This window comes from Callospermophilus lateralis, chromosome 2 (genome assembly GCF_048772815.1).
Source record: "Callospermophilus lateralis isolate mCalLat2 chromosome 2, mCalLat2.hap1, whole genome shotgun sequence".
NCBI classification, from domain to species: Eukaryota; Metazoa; Chordata; class Mammalia; order Rodentia; family Sciuridae; genus Callospermophilus; species Callospermophilus lateralis.
Genome location: NC_135306.1, coordinates 36,465,084 through 36,484,186, shown reverse-complemented (window position 1 = coordinate 36,484,186; position 19,103 = coordinate 36,465,084). Strand labels below are relative to the sequence as shown.

Sequence of the window (19,103 nt, the reverse complement as noted above, 5' to 3'; positions counted from 1 at the left end):
ATCCATTTGTGCTCCTTTTTTTTTAATGGTGCTTAAAGTAAAGAGCCCATCCTTCACAAGTCATTCACGTTGTTCCTTAGGCATTATATCTTTGCTCAAATTGTTAAAGAATGGTGGCTTTTTTCATGGTTTTTGTATTCGTGTCTTATGCACATTTTAACATGATAGATGCAATGCATTGTGTAGCTACAGTTTTCTGGAAAAGTCAAATCTTTTAGCAATTGTTTTTCAAAACTTCAATAAATTTTTTCTTTAAATTTAAAAAAAAAAAGAAAGAAAGAAAGAAATGGCTGTAGCCCTCAAGTTTAGAACCCATTGTGGGGAAGGCCTCAATATCAATATGTGCCAGTTGCTTTACATGTATCATTTTACTCAGTAATCACATCTATTCAACAGACATAACTCTTCATCATCAATGTTCTTTCTGCTATACTTGCTGTTTCCTTGGGGAGACAAAATTAAAACATAAGACAAATACTGTTTAACATGTCAGATTAACATGTAAAGAAATTATGAAACTAAAAGGGAGATCCTAAAGGTTTCCAGGGAGGAAAAAAGGTCATACATAAAGATCAGGAATCAGAATAACATTTGACCACCTCAACAGCAAAGAGCAGAAGATACCTATTAATGCTTACAAAAGTCTTCCAGGAAATTATTTGCAACTTTTAAGTCTAAATCCAGTGAAACTATCAGTGAAATTGAAGTGTAAATAAATATCCATATATTTTTATATTCTCATAATCAATTTTACTCATGATCACTTTAATAAAGACTCACTTGAACTAACAGAACACCTTATTTAAACTGATGATTTTCAAATTCTATTTTCTTAGAAGAGTGCTGCATGGAGAATAAGAGAGGTCAAGTAGGTTTTGACAAAGACAAAAAAAATTTACTCATCAAATATCCTTTCTCAGCAAACTTCAAGAATGTATACTCAAGCCAGGTGTGGTGGTATACGCCTGTAATCCCAGCAACTTAGAAGGCTAAGGCAGGACAATCACAAGTTAGAGGACAGCGTAAGCAACTTAGTGAGGCCCTAAGCAACTTAGTGAGACCTGTATTAAAATAAAAAAGGAAAAGACTTGGGGATATAACTCAATGGTAAAGTATCCGATAGACACAATACTTTTATTTTTTATATTTATTTTCTGGTGCTGAGGATCAATCTCTACTCAAGCTAAACAGAAGATAAGACAGAAGTATAAACCAAGAAGGAAGCAGCTAAGGAAGCCAGGAAGCATGGCCGTAGTGGAAGGAAGCCCCGGGATGGGGGCCAAACAGCAGGCCTAGAAAACAACTAGTAAGATTAGAGTAGGCTTGGAGAGGGATCTGTGTAGGTGTCTTCAGAGGATATGGGTCTCTGCTCAGGCTCTCAGCTAAAAACTGCTGCAAAGGCCCTGCATTTGTGAGGTCCTTCATAAGGATCTTTCCTTCAGGAAGCATGGGATGTTTTCTGGGGTAGTGAGTTCACTTCAAGGCATCCAGTTGAAGAAGGATGTGAAGACTTCCCATTCAAGTTAAATAAAATGACTGGAAAGAAATACAATGGAAAATAAATACCTAACATCTGGGACACAGAATGAAGACCTATCAGCAGACCTGAGATGATTTTGGCATGCAAATAGATTATAAAGCAGAGTAGGGAATGCTTCCATAGAAATACATTCTTCTTGGTAGCACTTAAGAGTGGCTCCAAGCTGGAATCAGCAGGAATGGAGAGCAGTGTGGGATGCAGAGCAATAATTAGAGTAATTAATTTTAAAACTATCCATAAAACAACATGAGCAACAGCCAGGTGTGGTGGTGCATGCCTTCAATCCCAGTGGCTTGGGAGACATAAATTCAATGCCAGCCTCAGCAAATTAGCAAGGCCCTAAGCAACTTAGTGAGACCCTGTATCAAAATAAAAAACAAAAGGGTCAGGGATATGGATTAGTGGTAAAGTGCCCTTGGGTTCAATCTCCAGTACAAAAAACAAAAAAACAAAACATGGGCAACAGTTGTAACTTCCTACCACCTACATAAACAAATATATTTGCCTCCTAGTCCTAAAATAGAAAACTGTTTTTGAAAGAAATTTAACAACCTATCTGAAGAGGGCTAGAGATTTTGTTTTTTGTTTGTTTTTAGTTATAGATAGACACAATACTTTTATTTTATATATTTATTTTCTGGTGCTGAGGATCAAACCCAGTGCTTCACACATGCTAGGCATGTGCTCTACCACTGAGCTGCAGCCCCAGGCCTTGTTTTTGTTTTTTTATGTCTGGTGCTACTGGAGATCTCAGGGCCCTGCATGTGCTAGGCAATTGCTTGTATCCCTGAGCCACATCCCAAGGACTACGGCTTCTAGTGTGTCAATACTTCAGAGTAAAACCCACTTAATTTTAAATCAGGGAGGTTCAAATGTGCCTAAAAGTTCCCTGTGTACCTAGGAACAATATGTTCTATCTTCCTATTCATGGTTCTCCATTCAGGAGAATGCCCTACTAGGGAGACAAAGTTTACCAAAGAAAGCAAAACCTACACCAGAAACCTATAATGATCAAACTATTTTTTTAATTCTTTATCTTTATTTATTTATTTTTATGTGGTGCTGAGGATTGAACCCAGCGCCTAGCACGAGCTAGGCAAGCGCTGTACCACTGAGCCACAATCCCAGCCCCCAAACTATGAACTTTTGTTCATATTTTTAAGTGGACTGGAGGAACCTGGTAGCACAAAAAGAAGAATAAGGGTCCAATAACTGACCCTGGAATAAACAGATTATAATTCAAGGAGAAGAACTTTCCAAAAATTTTTGGACTATTTTTAGAGAGAAGCAGCAGTTGCATACAAGAAATAATAAGTTGCTTGGAGAAAAAAAAAGGAAGATTAAAAGAAAAGAAATTATAAAAAGGAATTTTAGAAAGTAAAAACAAGAGTATTAATGTTAAAAAGCCAGAAAACATGCTAAAATTGAGCCAGGAAACTGCCCTGAACCATAAAACAAAGAGACAAAGAGATAGAAAATATGAGAGGATTTGTTTGTTTTAACAGAGGACCAAACAGAAGAGTTGGGCAAGGAGGACTCCCTCATATGTTTTCATAGGGATAAGAAATAAGATGGTGACAAAAAGAGGGGGACGAGGCGGAGGGGGGGGGAGAGAAAGAGAGAGAGAGAGAGAGAGAGAGAGAGAGAGGAGAGAGGAGAGAGAGAAAACCAGATTGGCATGGGACTTCTCTTGCAGCACTGGGTCCTAGAAACTAGTAGGGTACATTCCTTCACAGTTCTTAGTGAAAATGACTTTGACTTAGATATTTGACATATATATATATATATATATATATATATATATATATATATATATATATATCTCCAATTAAACAACAAATCAAGTGAGAGAGCAAACTTGTTCCTGCCTTAGGATGCTTACCCTTGCTGGCAACGTCTGCCCTCAAGTCTGCATGGCTTGCATCTTTTCCAACATTTCAGAGAAGCCTTCTGGGCACATGGGTACATTGACTATTTATATACTTTAATGTATGTTTGAAATTTTTCACAATTAAAGGTTTTTTAAAAAAAATCTCAGTTTCTAAGAATTGTCCTAGTCAGACCTGTTTCTATTTCAACCTCCCTTGCTATTCTTATCTTCAAAGATTTCCTCATCAGTGGTACACAGATAGGACCTCTGATCATCTACCAATGGGTTGCCTTGAACTATCTAAACCTGTGATCAGAATCACCACTTTGAAGACCACTGGGTAGACTTAGAGGTCATTCACATAATATCATGCATGTCTTCTCTATAGGCATGTGAGCATACAGTACTGGTGAGATGTAAAGTGGTATAAGCACAGTAAAACATTTGGCAGTATCTTAAAAAGTCAAACATTAATTTACTGTAGGATTTACTAACTCCACTCCAAGTTATTTCCAAAGGAAATGAAAACTTATGTCTTCGAAAAGATTATTCAGAAGTGTTCACTGCAGCTTTATTTGTAATAGCCAAAAACTGGAAACAACCCCAATGTTCCATAAAAGGCAAATTAGTACACAAATTGTGCATTAGCTATACAAAATAATACTATTCAGCAATATAAATGAACCATTGATAGATGCAAAAATATAGATGAATCCCAAAATCATTTTGCTGAGTGAAAAGAAGTCAGACCAATAAAAAGAGTGCCATGCTAATATGATTCCATTTACATGAAATTCTTAAAAAAGAAAACTGAGCTGGGTGTTGTGGCACATGCCTGTAATCCCAGTGACTTGAGAGACTGAGGCAGAAGAATCACAAGTTGAGGCCAGCCTTAGCAAATTAGTAATGCCCTAAGCAACTTAATGAGCCCCTGCCTCAAAAAGTAAAAAGTGGTAAAGAGCCCCTAGAATCAATACCCAGTACCCGCCCTCCCGCCAAAAAAAAAAAAAAAGAACCAAACTGATCTAAAGTTGTATGGGGATCAGAGGAAGAGAAGAGTGGGAAGGAAGAATTATAAAAGGGCACAGGAAACTAGCCAGTATTTTGTTACCTTGAGTTGGGTAAAGGTTTCATAGGCATATGTGTATATGTGTGTGTGTGTGTATATATACATTATGTACATATATACTTATGTACCTATATATCAAGTTGTATTCTTTAAGTATGTACAAATTTAGGGGGATAGTGACTAGAAGAGGGACATACAGTGGGTTCTGGATGCTGGAAATGTCATCTGATTGTTAGTTTAATTAGTGTGATGACTTTGGGAAAATTTATCAACTTACATGTTTGTGATTTCTTTTTGTGGAGGGATACTACAACAAAACTACATCCCTAGCCCTTTTTTTGTTTTGTTTTTTTGAGACAGGGTCTCACTGAGTTTCTGAGGCTGGCCTTGAACTTGGGAGCCTCCTACCTCAACCTCCCAAGTAGCGGGGATTACAGGCATGCACCACTGTGCCCAACTATATGATTTTTGCATGTGTGTTCATGTTCATTAACAATTAAATGTTAAATAATTTTAAATAAAGGGCATGAGCTGGGAATGTTGGCACATGTCTGTAATCCCAGCAACTCAGGGTATTCGGGCAGCTGAGGCAGGAAGATCACAAGTTCAAGTTCTAGGCTAGCCTAGACAACTTAGCAAGATCCTATCTCAAAATTAAAAGATAAAAAGGTCTGGGGATGTAGCTCAGTGGTAGAACACCCAAGTTCAATTCTCAGTGCTGACCGCCCCCAAAAAAAAAGTCTTGAGGGATTTTTTCTCATTAAACTTTGTTTTAAGGATCTCAAAATTCTGTGATACATTTTTAGTCAAATTGTTTCCATTAAAAAGTATTGATTTTAAATGCAAATGACTTAAAACTAACACACTCACAAAAAATGATCTACAAAACATTCTTCTTTAAAAGAAGTCAAATTAACATTGTTTTCAGATGATATGATCCCATACTTAGAAGATCCAAAACTCTCACCAAAAGACTGTTAGAGCTAATAAACAAATTCAGCAAACTAGCCAGTTACAAAATCGACATGCAAATTAATAGCTTTTCCATATATCAACAATGAATCTGCTCAGAAAGAAGTCAGGAAAATAATTCCATTCACAATAGCTTTCTTTTATTTCAAAAATAAAATAAAATACCTAAGAATAAATCTAAAGAAGGAGGTAAAAAACCTCCACAATCAAAACTATAGAACATTGAAGAAAGAAATTAAGTAGTACTTGATATAATTTAGTTTCAAAACCCCAAGGATAGTTCATGCTGGACTTTCTTTTCTGTCTTGTGTACTAATGCCTGGGGCCTATGAACTGTAGGGTCTTCCTTGTCCTATAAGGAAAGAGACATTTTACTGAAAGATAAGGCTCCATAAGTTTGAACTGAAGCAGCATATACCTTGGATGAAATGTTCATTTAATTCATCTCTTTTATTTTCTTTTGTTATATAGATTTTCCTGATTTTAGGTGTCATGTGTATTATCCTAGCAATCGGGCATGGTATTTGGGAGATCAAGAAAGGCTACCACTTCCAGATTTTTATGCCATGGGAAAGTTATATCTCTTCATCAGTTATCTCTGCCATGTTCACTTTCTGGTCCTACTTCATTATTCTCAACACCATGGTGCCCATTTCTCTTTATGTAAGGTAGGTGTCTTTGATCATTTGGGGTTATAGGGAAAGAGGTTGACTTCATACTTCCTGCTTAATTCTCCAACTAGAGCATGAACTTATAGAAAGAATATACTACATGCTGTTTACTCTTTACTTTCCACATGCATGGTATATAAAACATTCTGAGAGATATATGGAGTGTACATAAATGCCTTCCATGTCTAGAATACTAAGCTAGATACTACATAGTCTGTACAAAAAGAAAACCATCTCTGCCCTCAAATAAGCTGCGAGTGACTAAAAAAGACACACAAACACACGAAACAATTTGAAAAAAAGACACAAATTTTGTGATGCTGAAGCCAGGCCAGGCAGTGTCTATTACCAATGAGATAGAATCTAAACATTCATTCATATATCAGTCACTTAGTACTCAAGAATATATTTTCCCATAGAAACAAGATGGCAAATGGTAGATAGGTGTGGTTATGATCTAAGTTCAGTCCCTAAAAGTTGGAGAAGAGGAAAGGTGTTTCCTCCCCCCCCCCTTTTTTTTTCTTTTAATAGTTTTTTAGTTCTCAATAGACCTTTATTTTATTTATTGGTACGTGGTGCTGAGACTTGAACTCAAGGCTTCACACATGCTAGGCAAACACTCTACCACTGAGCCACAACCCCAGCTCTCCTCCCCTTTTTTAAAAAAAATACATATTTATTTTTTTTTTAGTTGTAGTTGGACACAATACCTTTGTTCCATTCATTTCTTTTTATGTGGCCCTGAGGATCGAACCCAGGGCCCCACACATGCTAGGTGAGCACTTTACTATGACTGAGCCACAATCCCAGCCCCTCTTCCCTTTTTTAATAAGCACCTTGGACAAAAATTTGAACTAGATGAAACAAGTCTTCACCATACTTTGGTATTACTTTTCTGAGTTAAGCATTCCTTTGCACATACAGAGACCCAAATGTGTTTTAGTTTCCTCCTTTCCTAAGGCCGTCAGTATGACATCCCAGCCTCCAAAAGCATTGCCTTGTTTAATAAATATTTATTGAACACCTACTATGTGCCAAGCAATATACTAGGTATTAGAGCTAGAAAAATGAATAAGGAGCCATCCCTTTCCCTAGAGCTTGCAGTGTAGCCATGGAAACACACACATAAATAAAGAATTATGGTATAATATGAAAAAAATGATGGAACTGAAATATTTAAGTGCTATAGGAGCATTGAGAAGGAATAGATAAATTCTATCTGTAGAGGTGAGGAAGGTTTTCAGAAAAAGTAATAATCAAACTGATATTTGGAAAAACAGATAAAGAACATTGCAAGCAGAAACTTCAGCATGTACAAAAGGTGTAGAGGTTTTTAAAAGCTAAACTAAGGTATCGATTGATAATTTCAAGTCAGATCCAGAAAAGCCTTAAATTCCAGATCAAAGAGTTTGAATTTTATCCTAAGAGCAGTAAGGCCCCAGCCAAGATTTTTATAATGAAAGAAAGAATGTGATTAAATGTTCGGGTTTAGAAAGACTGATGTGGCTGGTAAAAGCCTAGAAGGGGTCAAGTATGAGGATCATCAATAAAGAGTCACCCATGAGAATTTGAATAATTCTTTCTTCAGCTCAAAGAAAAAGACTGCTGCTGTCTCAGACAGGGGTTACTGATAAATCTGTGTAACATACATTAAGTATGAATGATGACAAGAAGGAGGTCCCTTAAAAATCTTCATAGTTTTAAAATGAAAATGTTATTGACCATAAAATATCTATAATGCATGTTATTTGCAGCAGAAGAGCAAATGTGACAAAGGCAACATGGAACTTGATAGAAACAGAGAGGCCATTAGGGAAAAGGCACCCCACAGGCAGGCTGACTGCCTAGGAATTTTTCAGGTCAGCTCATAAGCCATTTCTGGTTTTCACAGCTTCTTCTTTTCTTCTGAAACAATGAAACTCTGAGTATGACAGGTTTCTCTCCCTTCTCCACAATATAGCAGAATTAATCTTTTAATTAGGTCAACATAGCCTTTTATAAGTCAAATAATATTCCAAAAGTTAAAAATTTGTGACTTTTCCTAGATGCATTTTAGAAAAAGTGAAAGGGGAGTGCAACTCAGACAAGTTAATCAGGTATATCTGGATCTAGGTGGCAAAGCCTTTCATGGTGATAGTCAAGGTCAGTTTTTTTTAATATTTATTTTTTAGTTGTAGGTGGATACAATATCTTTATTTTTATGTGGTGCTGAGGATTGAACCCATTGCCTCACACATGCTAGACCAGCACTCTACCATTGAGCAGCCACCTCAGCCCTCAAGGTCAGTTTTGATGTGCTGCCTGCTAAGAAAGTTCCTTCAGGAGGGCAGGTTCCTAGAGAAGATGCTCTGATTTTCAGATGCTGGCTCCTGACCTGCCAAGGGACCAGTAAGAAGAAACCAAGATAATGTATTTGTCATGCTCTGACCAAGACCTTTCTTTTCTTGCTTTCTCCTTAGTGTTGAAATAATAAGACTAGGCAACAGTTTTTATATCAATTGGGATCGGAATATGTTTTATCAACCAAAGAACACCCCAGCACAGGCGCGCACTACCACACTAAATGAGGAGCTTGGCCAGGTCAAATATTTGTTCTCTGATAAAACAGGGACATTGACTCAGAACATCATGATTTTCAACAAGTGTTCTATCAATGGAAAGGTCTATGGTATGTATGCCTTCCTGCTTTCCTGAGTCCTAGAAAAATTCTGCTTTGCTAATTTAAGAATAAACTAGTTATACTGACCATAAAAAAATTAAGACCCTTATTCCAGAGGGATCCTATACTACACCCAGGTGGAAGAAAGGCCACAACTGAGTAGCCAGGAAGAATCTGAACAGACAGACCTTGCTAGGTTTCCCCACTCAAATCTATTGCCATTAATTCAGATCCTTAATTATTCATCCAGGGTCTTGGATTTTTGATCTGAGAGTGTCTTTACCATATAAAACTATTATCAAATAAATGTATCATGTTTTTCTCCCATGGTGGGGGGAAAAGAGTAAACTAGCTTTAAATCTATGAGCTTCTGAAATTCACATTTACCTACTATTCTCATAGTCCTTTCTATTAACTAAGCAAAAAACACCCAGCCCACTCAGTTCCAACCAAAAAGTGCAAATTTAGTACCTTGTAGATGGAGTCCGTTGTGTGGACACTGAGAATACCAAAATGTTCGAGACTTAGTCTCTGTCCTCAAGGAATTCACAACGTACTGAGGGAAAACAATATACTCAGTTCATTGGCTATTAAATCAGGTGGGTGTTGGTTAATGGCTACAAATTTTCAGTGAGATAGGAAGAATAAGTTTTTGAGATCTACTGCAGAGCACAATGACTATAATTAGCAATAGTATATTGTATATTTCAAAATTGCTAAAAGAATATATTTCAAATATTATTACATAGGAAGTGATAATTAAATAGACATGTTAATTAACTTGACAATCATTTCACAGTGTATACATATATGAAAACATCACATTTTATCCATAAATATACCTAAATAATTGTCAATTAAAAATAACCATAAATAACTAATTAGAACAAATAAATAAATTTAAAAGAAAATTTAAGAGTAAACTAGTTATACTGACCATAAAATAAATAAATAAATAAAAATCAGATAAAACAGTATGGTATTGAAGCCTGTAATCCTGATTCCCCTTTAGATCAACAAATAAACAAAGGGGAATGAAGGGAAGGGAGAGAGGATGGGAACAGAAAAGAGAAAATGAATCACACATATCTTTCTTATCCTTGTATATGAATACACATCATATATCACCAAAGTAACAGGATCCTAATTGGAACAAGTTATACTTATTCTATACATGAATAATGTGCAAAATACACTCTATCATCATGTATATCTAGAAAGAACAAAATAAACCCACAAACAGTACTGAAAGAAGCTATCACAGGGTGTTCGGTTTGATTAGTGTCTTCCATGGCTAGTCCTTCATTTATTGTATGCCTTAAACATTACCTTGTTTTTGTGAGAATTAAATCCTCATGTGTGTGTTGAACATTCATGCCTCCTGCCCTAGACAGCAGAAGGAGGTAATCACACCTGAAAAGCTAGAGCACATGGGATTGTCTTCTGGAGTGATGAAAAAGTTTTGAACTTCAGAGAGGTGGTAGCTACACAACATTGTGAATGTATCAAATGCTCCTAAACTGTACACTTTAAAACTGTTCATTATATGTTGTGTGGATTTCACCTCAATAAAAAATAAAAAATTTTAAATTAAAAAAAGAACATTCTGATATTTTTCTATTACTATTTTAAACCAAGCTTTTATTTGTGTAAACTCTGAAGGCTAATTTTTTGATGAGTTGATTTAGGTGAGGATGATAATTCTCGGGCTCATTTCCCCTCCTGAATGCACTGGGTAAGGTTGAAAGGATCATTTCTGTACTTGGCATCAGGTTGTCCTCCATTCATCTGTCTGTACCATCCACTGGTCAAGAATCCTAAACACTCTGTAATTAATTCCACTCCTCTTCTAGGTAACTTTTTGATTGAGTGGCTTCCTAAGTTTGGAAGTCTCTCAAAAGATACAATGACTAACCTCTAGCCTGGCCTTGAGTCTTAAGGGAAAAGAGCTGAGTGGGGCCCAATCAGAAGACTTCTTCTTGTCTTTGGTTTAGGGAAAGGAGCTTACTAGGGGCACTGAGGATTAGGTGACCTGAGGGGATTCGAGGCAGCTTGACTACAAACCTAAGATGAAGAATCAAAAGAAATGTTTTTAAAAACACTCCTTTAAATTATCATTGACTCAGCAATTCCATTCCTAGGTATCCCCCATAAATGAAACAAGGACTCAAACAGATATACACAAATAGTCATTGCAACATTATTTTCAATAGCCCAAAGGTGAAAATAATTCATGTGGCCATTAACAGATGAATGGATTTTTTAAAAGTATATAAATTCAAAGGAATATTATTTCAGCCATAAAAATTAATAAAGTTTGATACATGATATACAACATAGATGAACCTTGAAAACATTATGCAAAGTGAAAAGCCAGATATAAAAAAAAAACATTATGCAAAGTGAAAAGCCAGATATAAAAAAAACATTATGCAAAGTGAAAAGCCAAATATAAAAAGCAGAGTTCTACTTCTATGAAATACAGAAAATTGGAAAATTCATAGAAATAGAAAGTAGAATAGAGGTTACTAGAGAGGGATGGGAGGAATAGGAAGTTTCTGTTTGGAATATTGAAAATATACAGTGGTAATAGTTGTGCAACATTGTAAATGTAGTTAATGCCACTGAATTTTACAGTTAATATGGCAGCTTTTCTGTTATATGTATTTTACCACCATTAAAATTAAACCCTCCTTTAAACCCCTTGCCAAGTCTCTACTCTGTTTGCTTACCAATAGGTAATTCCTGTAACAAGGAGGAACTAAGGGAATCACTACCTGAGGTGAGTGATTATAGCTTTCTGGGAAACGCATATGGGAGCTGGGTGAGACTGTGCCATGTGGAAGCATCTCTAATACAAAGGGAACTCAGTCCCCGAAATATTAAAGCTTTTACTAGCCTCAAAATATCAGAAACCCTTATGTAAATAGAAGTAGAAAAAACACTTGACAAAATTCAACATCCATTCATGCTCAAAACATTAGAAAAACTAGGGATGGTAGGAACATACATCAACATTGTAAAAGCTATATGTGCTAAACCCAAGGCCAACATCATTCTAAATGGTTGAAAATTGAAAGAATTCCCTCTTAAAACTGGAACAAGACACATAATATGCCCACTTTCACCACTTCTATTCAACAGAGTCCTTAAAACCCTAGCCAGAGCAATTAGACAAAGAAATTAAAAAGACAATACACCAATCAAGTGGGGTTCAATCCAGGAACGCAGATAGGGAAAGAAGAGCTCAAACTATCCCTATTTGCTGATGACATGATTCTATATTGAGAAAACAAACAAACAAAAAATCCATTAGAAAGCTTCTTGAACTCATAAACAAATTCAGCAAAGTAGCAGGGTATAAAATTAACACCCATAAATCAATTGTGTTCCTATATACCAATGACGAAGCAGCTGAAAGAGAAATTTAGGAAAACTATCCCATTCATAATGCCTCAAAAAAAATTAAAAACTTGGGAATCAATCTAATGAAAGAGGTGAAAGACCTCTACAATGAAAACTACAGGACATTAAAGAAAGAAATGGAAGAAGATTTTAGAAGATGGAAAGATCTCCCATGTTCTTGGATAGCAGAATTAATATTGTCAAATGGCCATACTACCAAAAGTGCTATACAGATTTAATGCAATTTCTATTAAGGTTCTGATGATGTTCTTCACAGAAATAGAAAAAGCAAGAATGAAATTCATTTGGAATAATAAGAGGCCCAGAATAACCAAAGCAATCCTTAGTGAGAAAAGCAAAGCAGGAGGCATCACAATACCAGACCTTAAATTATACTACAGAGTTATATTAACAGAAAAGAAGACACAGAGACAAACCCACATAAATACAGTCGCTCACATCCTGCTCAGGCAGTGGAAACAGTTCCTCTGCGTGGTGAAGGCTGGCGGCGAAAAGACCAGACAATAGGAAGTAATTTTTTAGAAAGCCAGGGCAGGACTGCTCTATGACCTTATGGGCCAAGCTTCCACATGGAAAGAGAGAGAGCACAAGAACCCACTTTATTTATACAAGGGGGCTTCAAAAGGAATTCAATGGAATGTTCTTTTGCCAAATAAGGTAGGAGGTGGGCTGTCCAAGCCTAATGGAAACGCCCAAGTCCAGAGCTATGAGAGCTGTCCCATTGGTAGAGTGAGGGCGGAAATCTCACACCTTGGGCAGTCTACACACGAGAATGCTGGGGATCGTTCCCAAGGGGAGATCTAAGTCCCCATGGGTCAGTACTGAGTAAAAGACCACTCCAGTAGTGTCACAGGTGGCGTACCACATACAGTTATTTCATCCTAGACAAAGGCACCATAAACATACATTGCAGAAAAGATAGCCTCTTCAACAGGTGGTGCTGGAAAAACTGGAAATCCATATATAGCAGAATGAAATTCAACCCCTCTCACCCTGCACAAAAATCAACTCATGGACCAAGGACCTAAGCCTTAGACCAGTGACCCTATGCACACCAGAAGAAAATGTAGGCCCAACTCTCGATCATGTTGGCTCAACATTCCTCAAGACTCCAAAAGCACCAAAAGTAAAATCAAGAATCAGTAAATGGGATGGTATAAAACTAAAAAATTTCACAACAAAGGAAACAAAGACGTGAAGAGAGAGCCTATGGGAAAAACTTTGCTCTCTGCACCTCAGCTAGAGCATTAATTAATCTCCAGGATATACATAGAACTCAACATCAAACAAATATCCCAATCAATAAATGGGCAAAGAAACTGAATAGGCACTGCACAGAAGAAGCAATTAGAGAAATGCCAATTAAAACTACATTACTACAATGAGATTCCATCTCACTCCAGTCAGAATGGCAATTACTAAGGATACATTGGTGTGGATGTGGGGGAAAAGGTTCACTGATGCATTGCTGGTGGGACTACAAATTGGTGCATCCAGTTTAGAAAGCAGTATGGAAATTCCTTAGAAAACTTTTAATGGAACCACCATTTGATCCAATGGCCCACTCCTCAGTTTATACTTAAAGGACAGTGATACAGCCACATAATTATAACAGCTCAATTTACAGTAGCCAAGCTATGGAACCAGATGAATGGATAAAGAAAATGTGGTTCATATACATAATGGAATTATTACTCAGCCATAAAAAATGAAATTATGGCACTTGCTCTCAAACAGATGGAACTGGAAAAATATCATGCTAAGTGAAATAAGCCAGTCTCAAAAAAAAAAAAAAAAAAAAAAAACCCAAAGGCTGAATGTTCTCTCTGATATGTGGATACTAACCCACAACAAGGGAGGGTAGGGAGGGGAGGAATAGATTCATTGGATTAGATAAAGGGAAATGAAGGGAAGGGAGGAGGGGTTATAAATAGGAAAGACAGAATTAATCCGAAATAACTTTCCTTTGCTCCTAAATGAATATATGGACTAGTGTGTATTATGTACAACCACAAGAATGGAATCCTGATTGGAGTTGTACTCCATGTATGTACAATATGTCAAAATATACTGTCATGTATATCTAAAAACAGCAAATAAAAAAAAATTTTAAAAAAAGAGTCTGCCAGGTAGTGCTCAGCTTGTCTCCTGTGGGAAGGATCTCTTGTGGCCCAAGCAACTGAATGGTTCAGGTGAGAGCTGTAAGTACCTGAGAAACCAGCATAGTATTTATCTTGCTTTTCCCTTCTCAAGAGTTCTCATCACATTCCAGAAACTACCCCCAAGTTGATCTATAAAATGTGAAGCTATTGACAGCTTTGTTCTGGCTTATATGTTCCAGAAAGAAAAAGATAACTTCAAAAAGCTGGCCGGTCCTGCCTTTCCATTTAATGACAAGACTTTGGTGGAAGCAGTAAAAAAAGGAGATTACCGGGTGCATTTGTTTTTCCTCTCCCTCTCATTATGTCATACTGTGATGTCACAAGAGAAAGTAGAAGGTGAGGGAGGCCTGAGGCTTCATGGACTGAGAATGTGTCATAGTGTAGGTGGGTTGGAGGTGAGGTGGTTTGATATGATTTGTATGGCTTAATCTGAAAAAGAACTTTCCAACAGGGAGTATTGTCCTGCAATAGAACATGTAGTCAAGACAAGTAATTAGCTGGGAGATACTCAAATAAGAAACCACCTCTTGGTTTTGGGGGACTTTCGTTTGTTTCTTTGGTACCAGGGATTAAACCCGGGGGTGCTTAACCACTCAGCCACATCCCCAGCCCTTTTTTAAATTTTTCATTTTGAGACAAAATTGCTAAATTGCTGAGGCAGGCCTTGAACTTGTGATCCTCCTGCCTCAGCCTCCTGAGCTGCTGAGATTATAGGCGTGCACCACCATGCTCAGTTTGGATACCTCTTGGTTTAAAGAAAGATTCAGTCATTGAACAGGGTTCACACTTAATGCCATTTATGGAACTTCTGAATTGTCCCCAAGAGTAATCTTACCATCTCTGACAAGACTTTCTAAACTAAATAATGAGTTTAGTTGTCCTCTTATTTTCTTTTTCTTTTTTTTTTTTTTTTTTTTTTTTGGCTGCTGTTGTTGACACAGGGTCTTGCTATATTGTTACCCAGGCTGACAGTTGAATGTTATCATTCTGCCTCAGCCTAACCAGTAGCTGCAATTGCAGATGTGTATACTACCACATCTAGTTTATCTTAGTTATTTCAGTAACCAAATGTAGCAAAATCATTGATTAATTTATCCAAAATTTTTCAAAAAACAATGAGTGAGAAATGAATGATTATAAATTAAGATTTTTTTTCTTAACAAGAAAAAAATATAGCTGGGTATGGTGGTACTCACTTATAATCCCAGTGACTTGGGAGGAGGATCCCAAGTTTGAGGCCAGCCTCAGCAACTTAGTGAGATCCTCAGCAACTCAGCAATATCCTGTCTCAAAATAAAAATAGAAAAAGGGGTTGGGATGTGGCTCAGTGGTAAAGTGCCCCTGGGTTCAATCTCCATACTTAAAAAAGAGAGAGAGAGAGAGCGAATGTACACAACCAAATGAATACTGTACTTTAAAATCAATAGTCTCTTAATATTACCACCAATAATGCCATATATTTATGTTACTTTACAGTGTTATAAATAGCTTTCATTTATCTTCTATGATCTTTACAATAACCCTCTGAGGTTATTGTTCTGAGGCAGAACAGAAAACATGATCCCAATCTTACTGAGAAGGAAACTTAAGTTGAAAGAGATTGTGGGCTTGGGTTGTGCCTCAGTGGCAGAACACTTGCCTAGCATGTCAATCCTTAGCACCACATAAAAATAAACAAAATAATGGCATGCTGTCCATCTACAACTACAAAAACAATTACAAAAAAAAGAAGAAATTGATTTTTAAAAAGAGATTAAGTTACTTGCCTAAAATCCTATAGTTTAGAAGGTTAGAGATAAACCAGGTGCAGTGGCATGTGCACACCTGTAATCTCAGCGACTTGGGAAGCCAAAGGAGGATCACAGGTTCAAAGCCAGCCTCAGCAAACTATAGAGAGGCCCTAAGAAACTTACTGAGACCCTGTCTCAAAACAAAAAAAGATCTGAGGATATAGCTCATTGGCAAGACATCCCTAGATTCAATCCCCACTACCACCACCAACAAAAACCCTGAAGAGTAGAGATAAGAATCCAAATTTCTTATCTCCTGGCCCTGTGACCATAGCAGCCTCCCCATCATGTTTCTTTGTGTCTGCCATTGCAACAAGATGCTATTATTTAAAGCATATTTGGCCTCAATTGTCCAGTAGATATTTCTTATGTCTGACCTAAAATTATCCCCTTACCTTCCATGTTCACAAGTATAAGACTCTGATGATGCCTGTTTTAAAAATCAAATTGACCTTCAGAAGAGAAATAGCCAAAAAAAGATACATGTTGTGATAATAGTCTAACAAAGGAGTTCTAGAAATATCCTGATTAATACCAGATTGAAAGCTGATTCAACAGAGTGAGTCATTTAACTTCTCAGGGTGAGTTAAAGGTGATAATATGCATCTACACATTTATTTTAAACTGCTTACTAAATCATCTGTTTTTTATCTTGCATAGCAGTGTTCAGCCAAGTGTGGCCAGTCTTCTGCGGCAATTTATGCCACATGCATGAGAATCCACTAAGAGATTTATTAAAAATTCAACTTCCTAGGTCCTTCTTCCAAATTTTGTGATTGTGGATTCAGTACGTTTGAGTGGGGCCCAGGAACCTCATTTTTAATAAGCTCTCTGAACCATCTTTACCCATAAAGTTGGAACGGAATGCCTGTTTTGTTTGTATACATTGCAAATATCATTTACCTGTGTGATATTAACTCAGGTCTATGAAACAAGTTGGAAATATTGGAAAGGAAAAGAGATTGACATGTTTTATGCAACCTACCCTTTTAGCACCAGACTTGTGAAGAAGTTTTGAGGAAAGATGTACCCTTCCTGGGCTCCATCTTTATTTAAGCCACTTGGAAGACAGTGTCACTTCTGGGTGGACTTCAGCAGCTCATCTCTGTGGGCTCTAGTTGCCCTCTTCTCTCCTGTCAGGTGAGCTGGTGTACCAGGCTCAGTCCCCAGATGAAGGTGCCCTGGTCACTGCTGCCAGAAACCTTGGCTTTGTGTTCCGTTCCCGCACGTCTGAGACTATCACAGTGGTCGAAATGGGAAAAACCAGAGTCTATCAGCTGCTGGCTATTTTGGACTTCAACAATGTGCGCAAGAGGATGTCTGTTATTGGTGGGTGTCCCTTCTAATCAGCGCGCTCATGCTCGCTCTCTCACTCTCTCGCTCGCTCTCTCTCTCTCTCTCTCTCCTTTATACATATTCACAATTGACTTTCTCTTTCATCTACACACAGATATCTTCTCCCACTCATGTGTCTTCTCACAGGTATAGTGCCTCAAATATAAACACACATCCATTCCCACTTTGTCTTATCTCTTTCGAATTTTCTCTCATACATGTATGGGAGCTCACTACCATGTACTAATAAATCCTTCTCAAGTGTTTCTGAGTAGTGGCTTGTCAGCACCCTCAAAGTCAAATAAGAACATAGAATAAATTCATAAAGCCTGAACATGGTGTAAGAAATGGAAGCAAATAATACAGTCAGCCCTCTTAGGTTTTGTATCAGACTCAAACAACCATAGATTAAAAATATTTGGAAAAAAAAAGTTGCATCTGGATTGGGGGCATAGTTTATTGGTAACTTAGTGTGCTTTTCATGAATAAGGCCTGAGAATCAATCTCCACACCAAAAAGAAAGAAAAAAAAACAAGTTCTGTCTGTACTGAAAATGTACAGACTTTTTTTCTTGTCACATTCTCTAAACAATTTAGTATTATAACTATTTATATAGTACTTACATTGCATTAGGCATCATAATTTAGAGATGATTAAATATACAGGTGCTGGGAATGGTGGCCCACACCTGTAATCCCAGCTTCCCCGGGAGGCTGAGGCAGGAAGATCAGGAAGATCGAGAGTTCAAAGCCAGCCTCAGAAAAAGCAAGGCACTAAGCAACTCAGTTAGACCCTGTTTCTAAATAAAATACAAAATAGGCCTGGGGATGTGGCTCAGTGGTTGAGTACCCCTGAGTTCAATCTCCAGTACCTTCCCTGTCCAAAAAAAAAAAAAAAAAATATATATATATAAAATATAGGAGTATGTTTGTAGGTTATATGCAAGCATTATGTTATTCTATATAAGGGAATCAAGCATCTGTGGATTTTGGTATCCACAAGGATGGGGCGGGGTATCCAATACCCTAGGATACTGAAAAATGATTGTATGAGAAAATTTATACTATCTGGCTTCCTCTATCAGTTTGGCCTCAGACTGAAGAGAAAGAAGGTCATTTTTCATCTTTTGTCCTTACTAAGTTGGGCTTTGGTCTGAGACTTGGAATTGATAAGCTAAATGTCATTCTGCATCAGAGTCTTCCACAAGTGATATTAAACGCCTTCCATAGATGCCTTTGTTGCTCTCACTAGCCCTCACCATATCATTTATCCTATGTGACCACTCATTGAGTTCTTAGCCTCCAAAGGCAACACAAACAAATGTCATGGGAAATAGCCTCTTGCCAATCCTCAGTGGCCCAGATAATTTCTTATAACAATAGGCTTAAATGGTTGTTTTGCTTTATTTATCTTTAGTGCGGACTCCTGAAAATCGGGTAATATTGTTCTGCAAGGGAGCAGACACCATCATCTGTGAGCTGCTTCATCGTTCCTGTGTAGCCCTTAATAAAGTGACCATGGAACATTTGGATGTAAGTCTTTAGACTTCAGGAGAGGAATGGTGCATCTGGACACATGTTCACAAATGTGTCCCCATGTCAATGTATTT

General features: G+C 37.2%; 1 protein-coding gene across 1 annotated transcript in view; it reads left to right on the top strand.

Moving 5' to 3' along the window:
* LOC143385719 (phospholipid-transporting ATPase FetA-like) overlaps positions 1-19,103 on the top strand; it is a 73,526-nt gene that overhangs the window by 35,712 nt on the left and 18,711 nt on the right. Inside the window, exons 11-16 of the mRNA XM_076841284.1 lie at positions 5,923-6,119; positions 8,582-8,790; positions 11,520-11,563; positions 14,549-14,705; positions 17,300-17,488; positions 18,911-19,026. Of these exons, the coding sequence (XP_076697399.1) occupies positions 5,923-6,119; positions 8,582-8,790; positions 11,520-11,563; positions 14,549-14,705; positions 17,300-17,488; positions 18,911-19,026 (912 nt within the window). The remainder of the gene's footprint in view (positions 1-5,922; positions 6,120-8,581; positions 8,791-11,519; positions 11,564-14,548; positions 14,706-17,299; positions 17,489-18,910; positions 19,027-19,103) is intronic.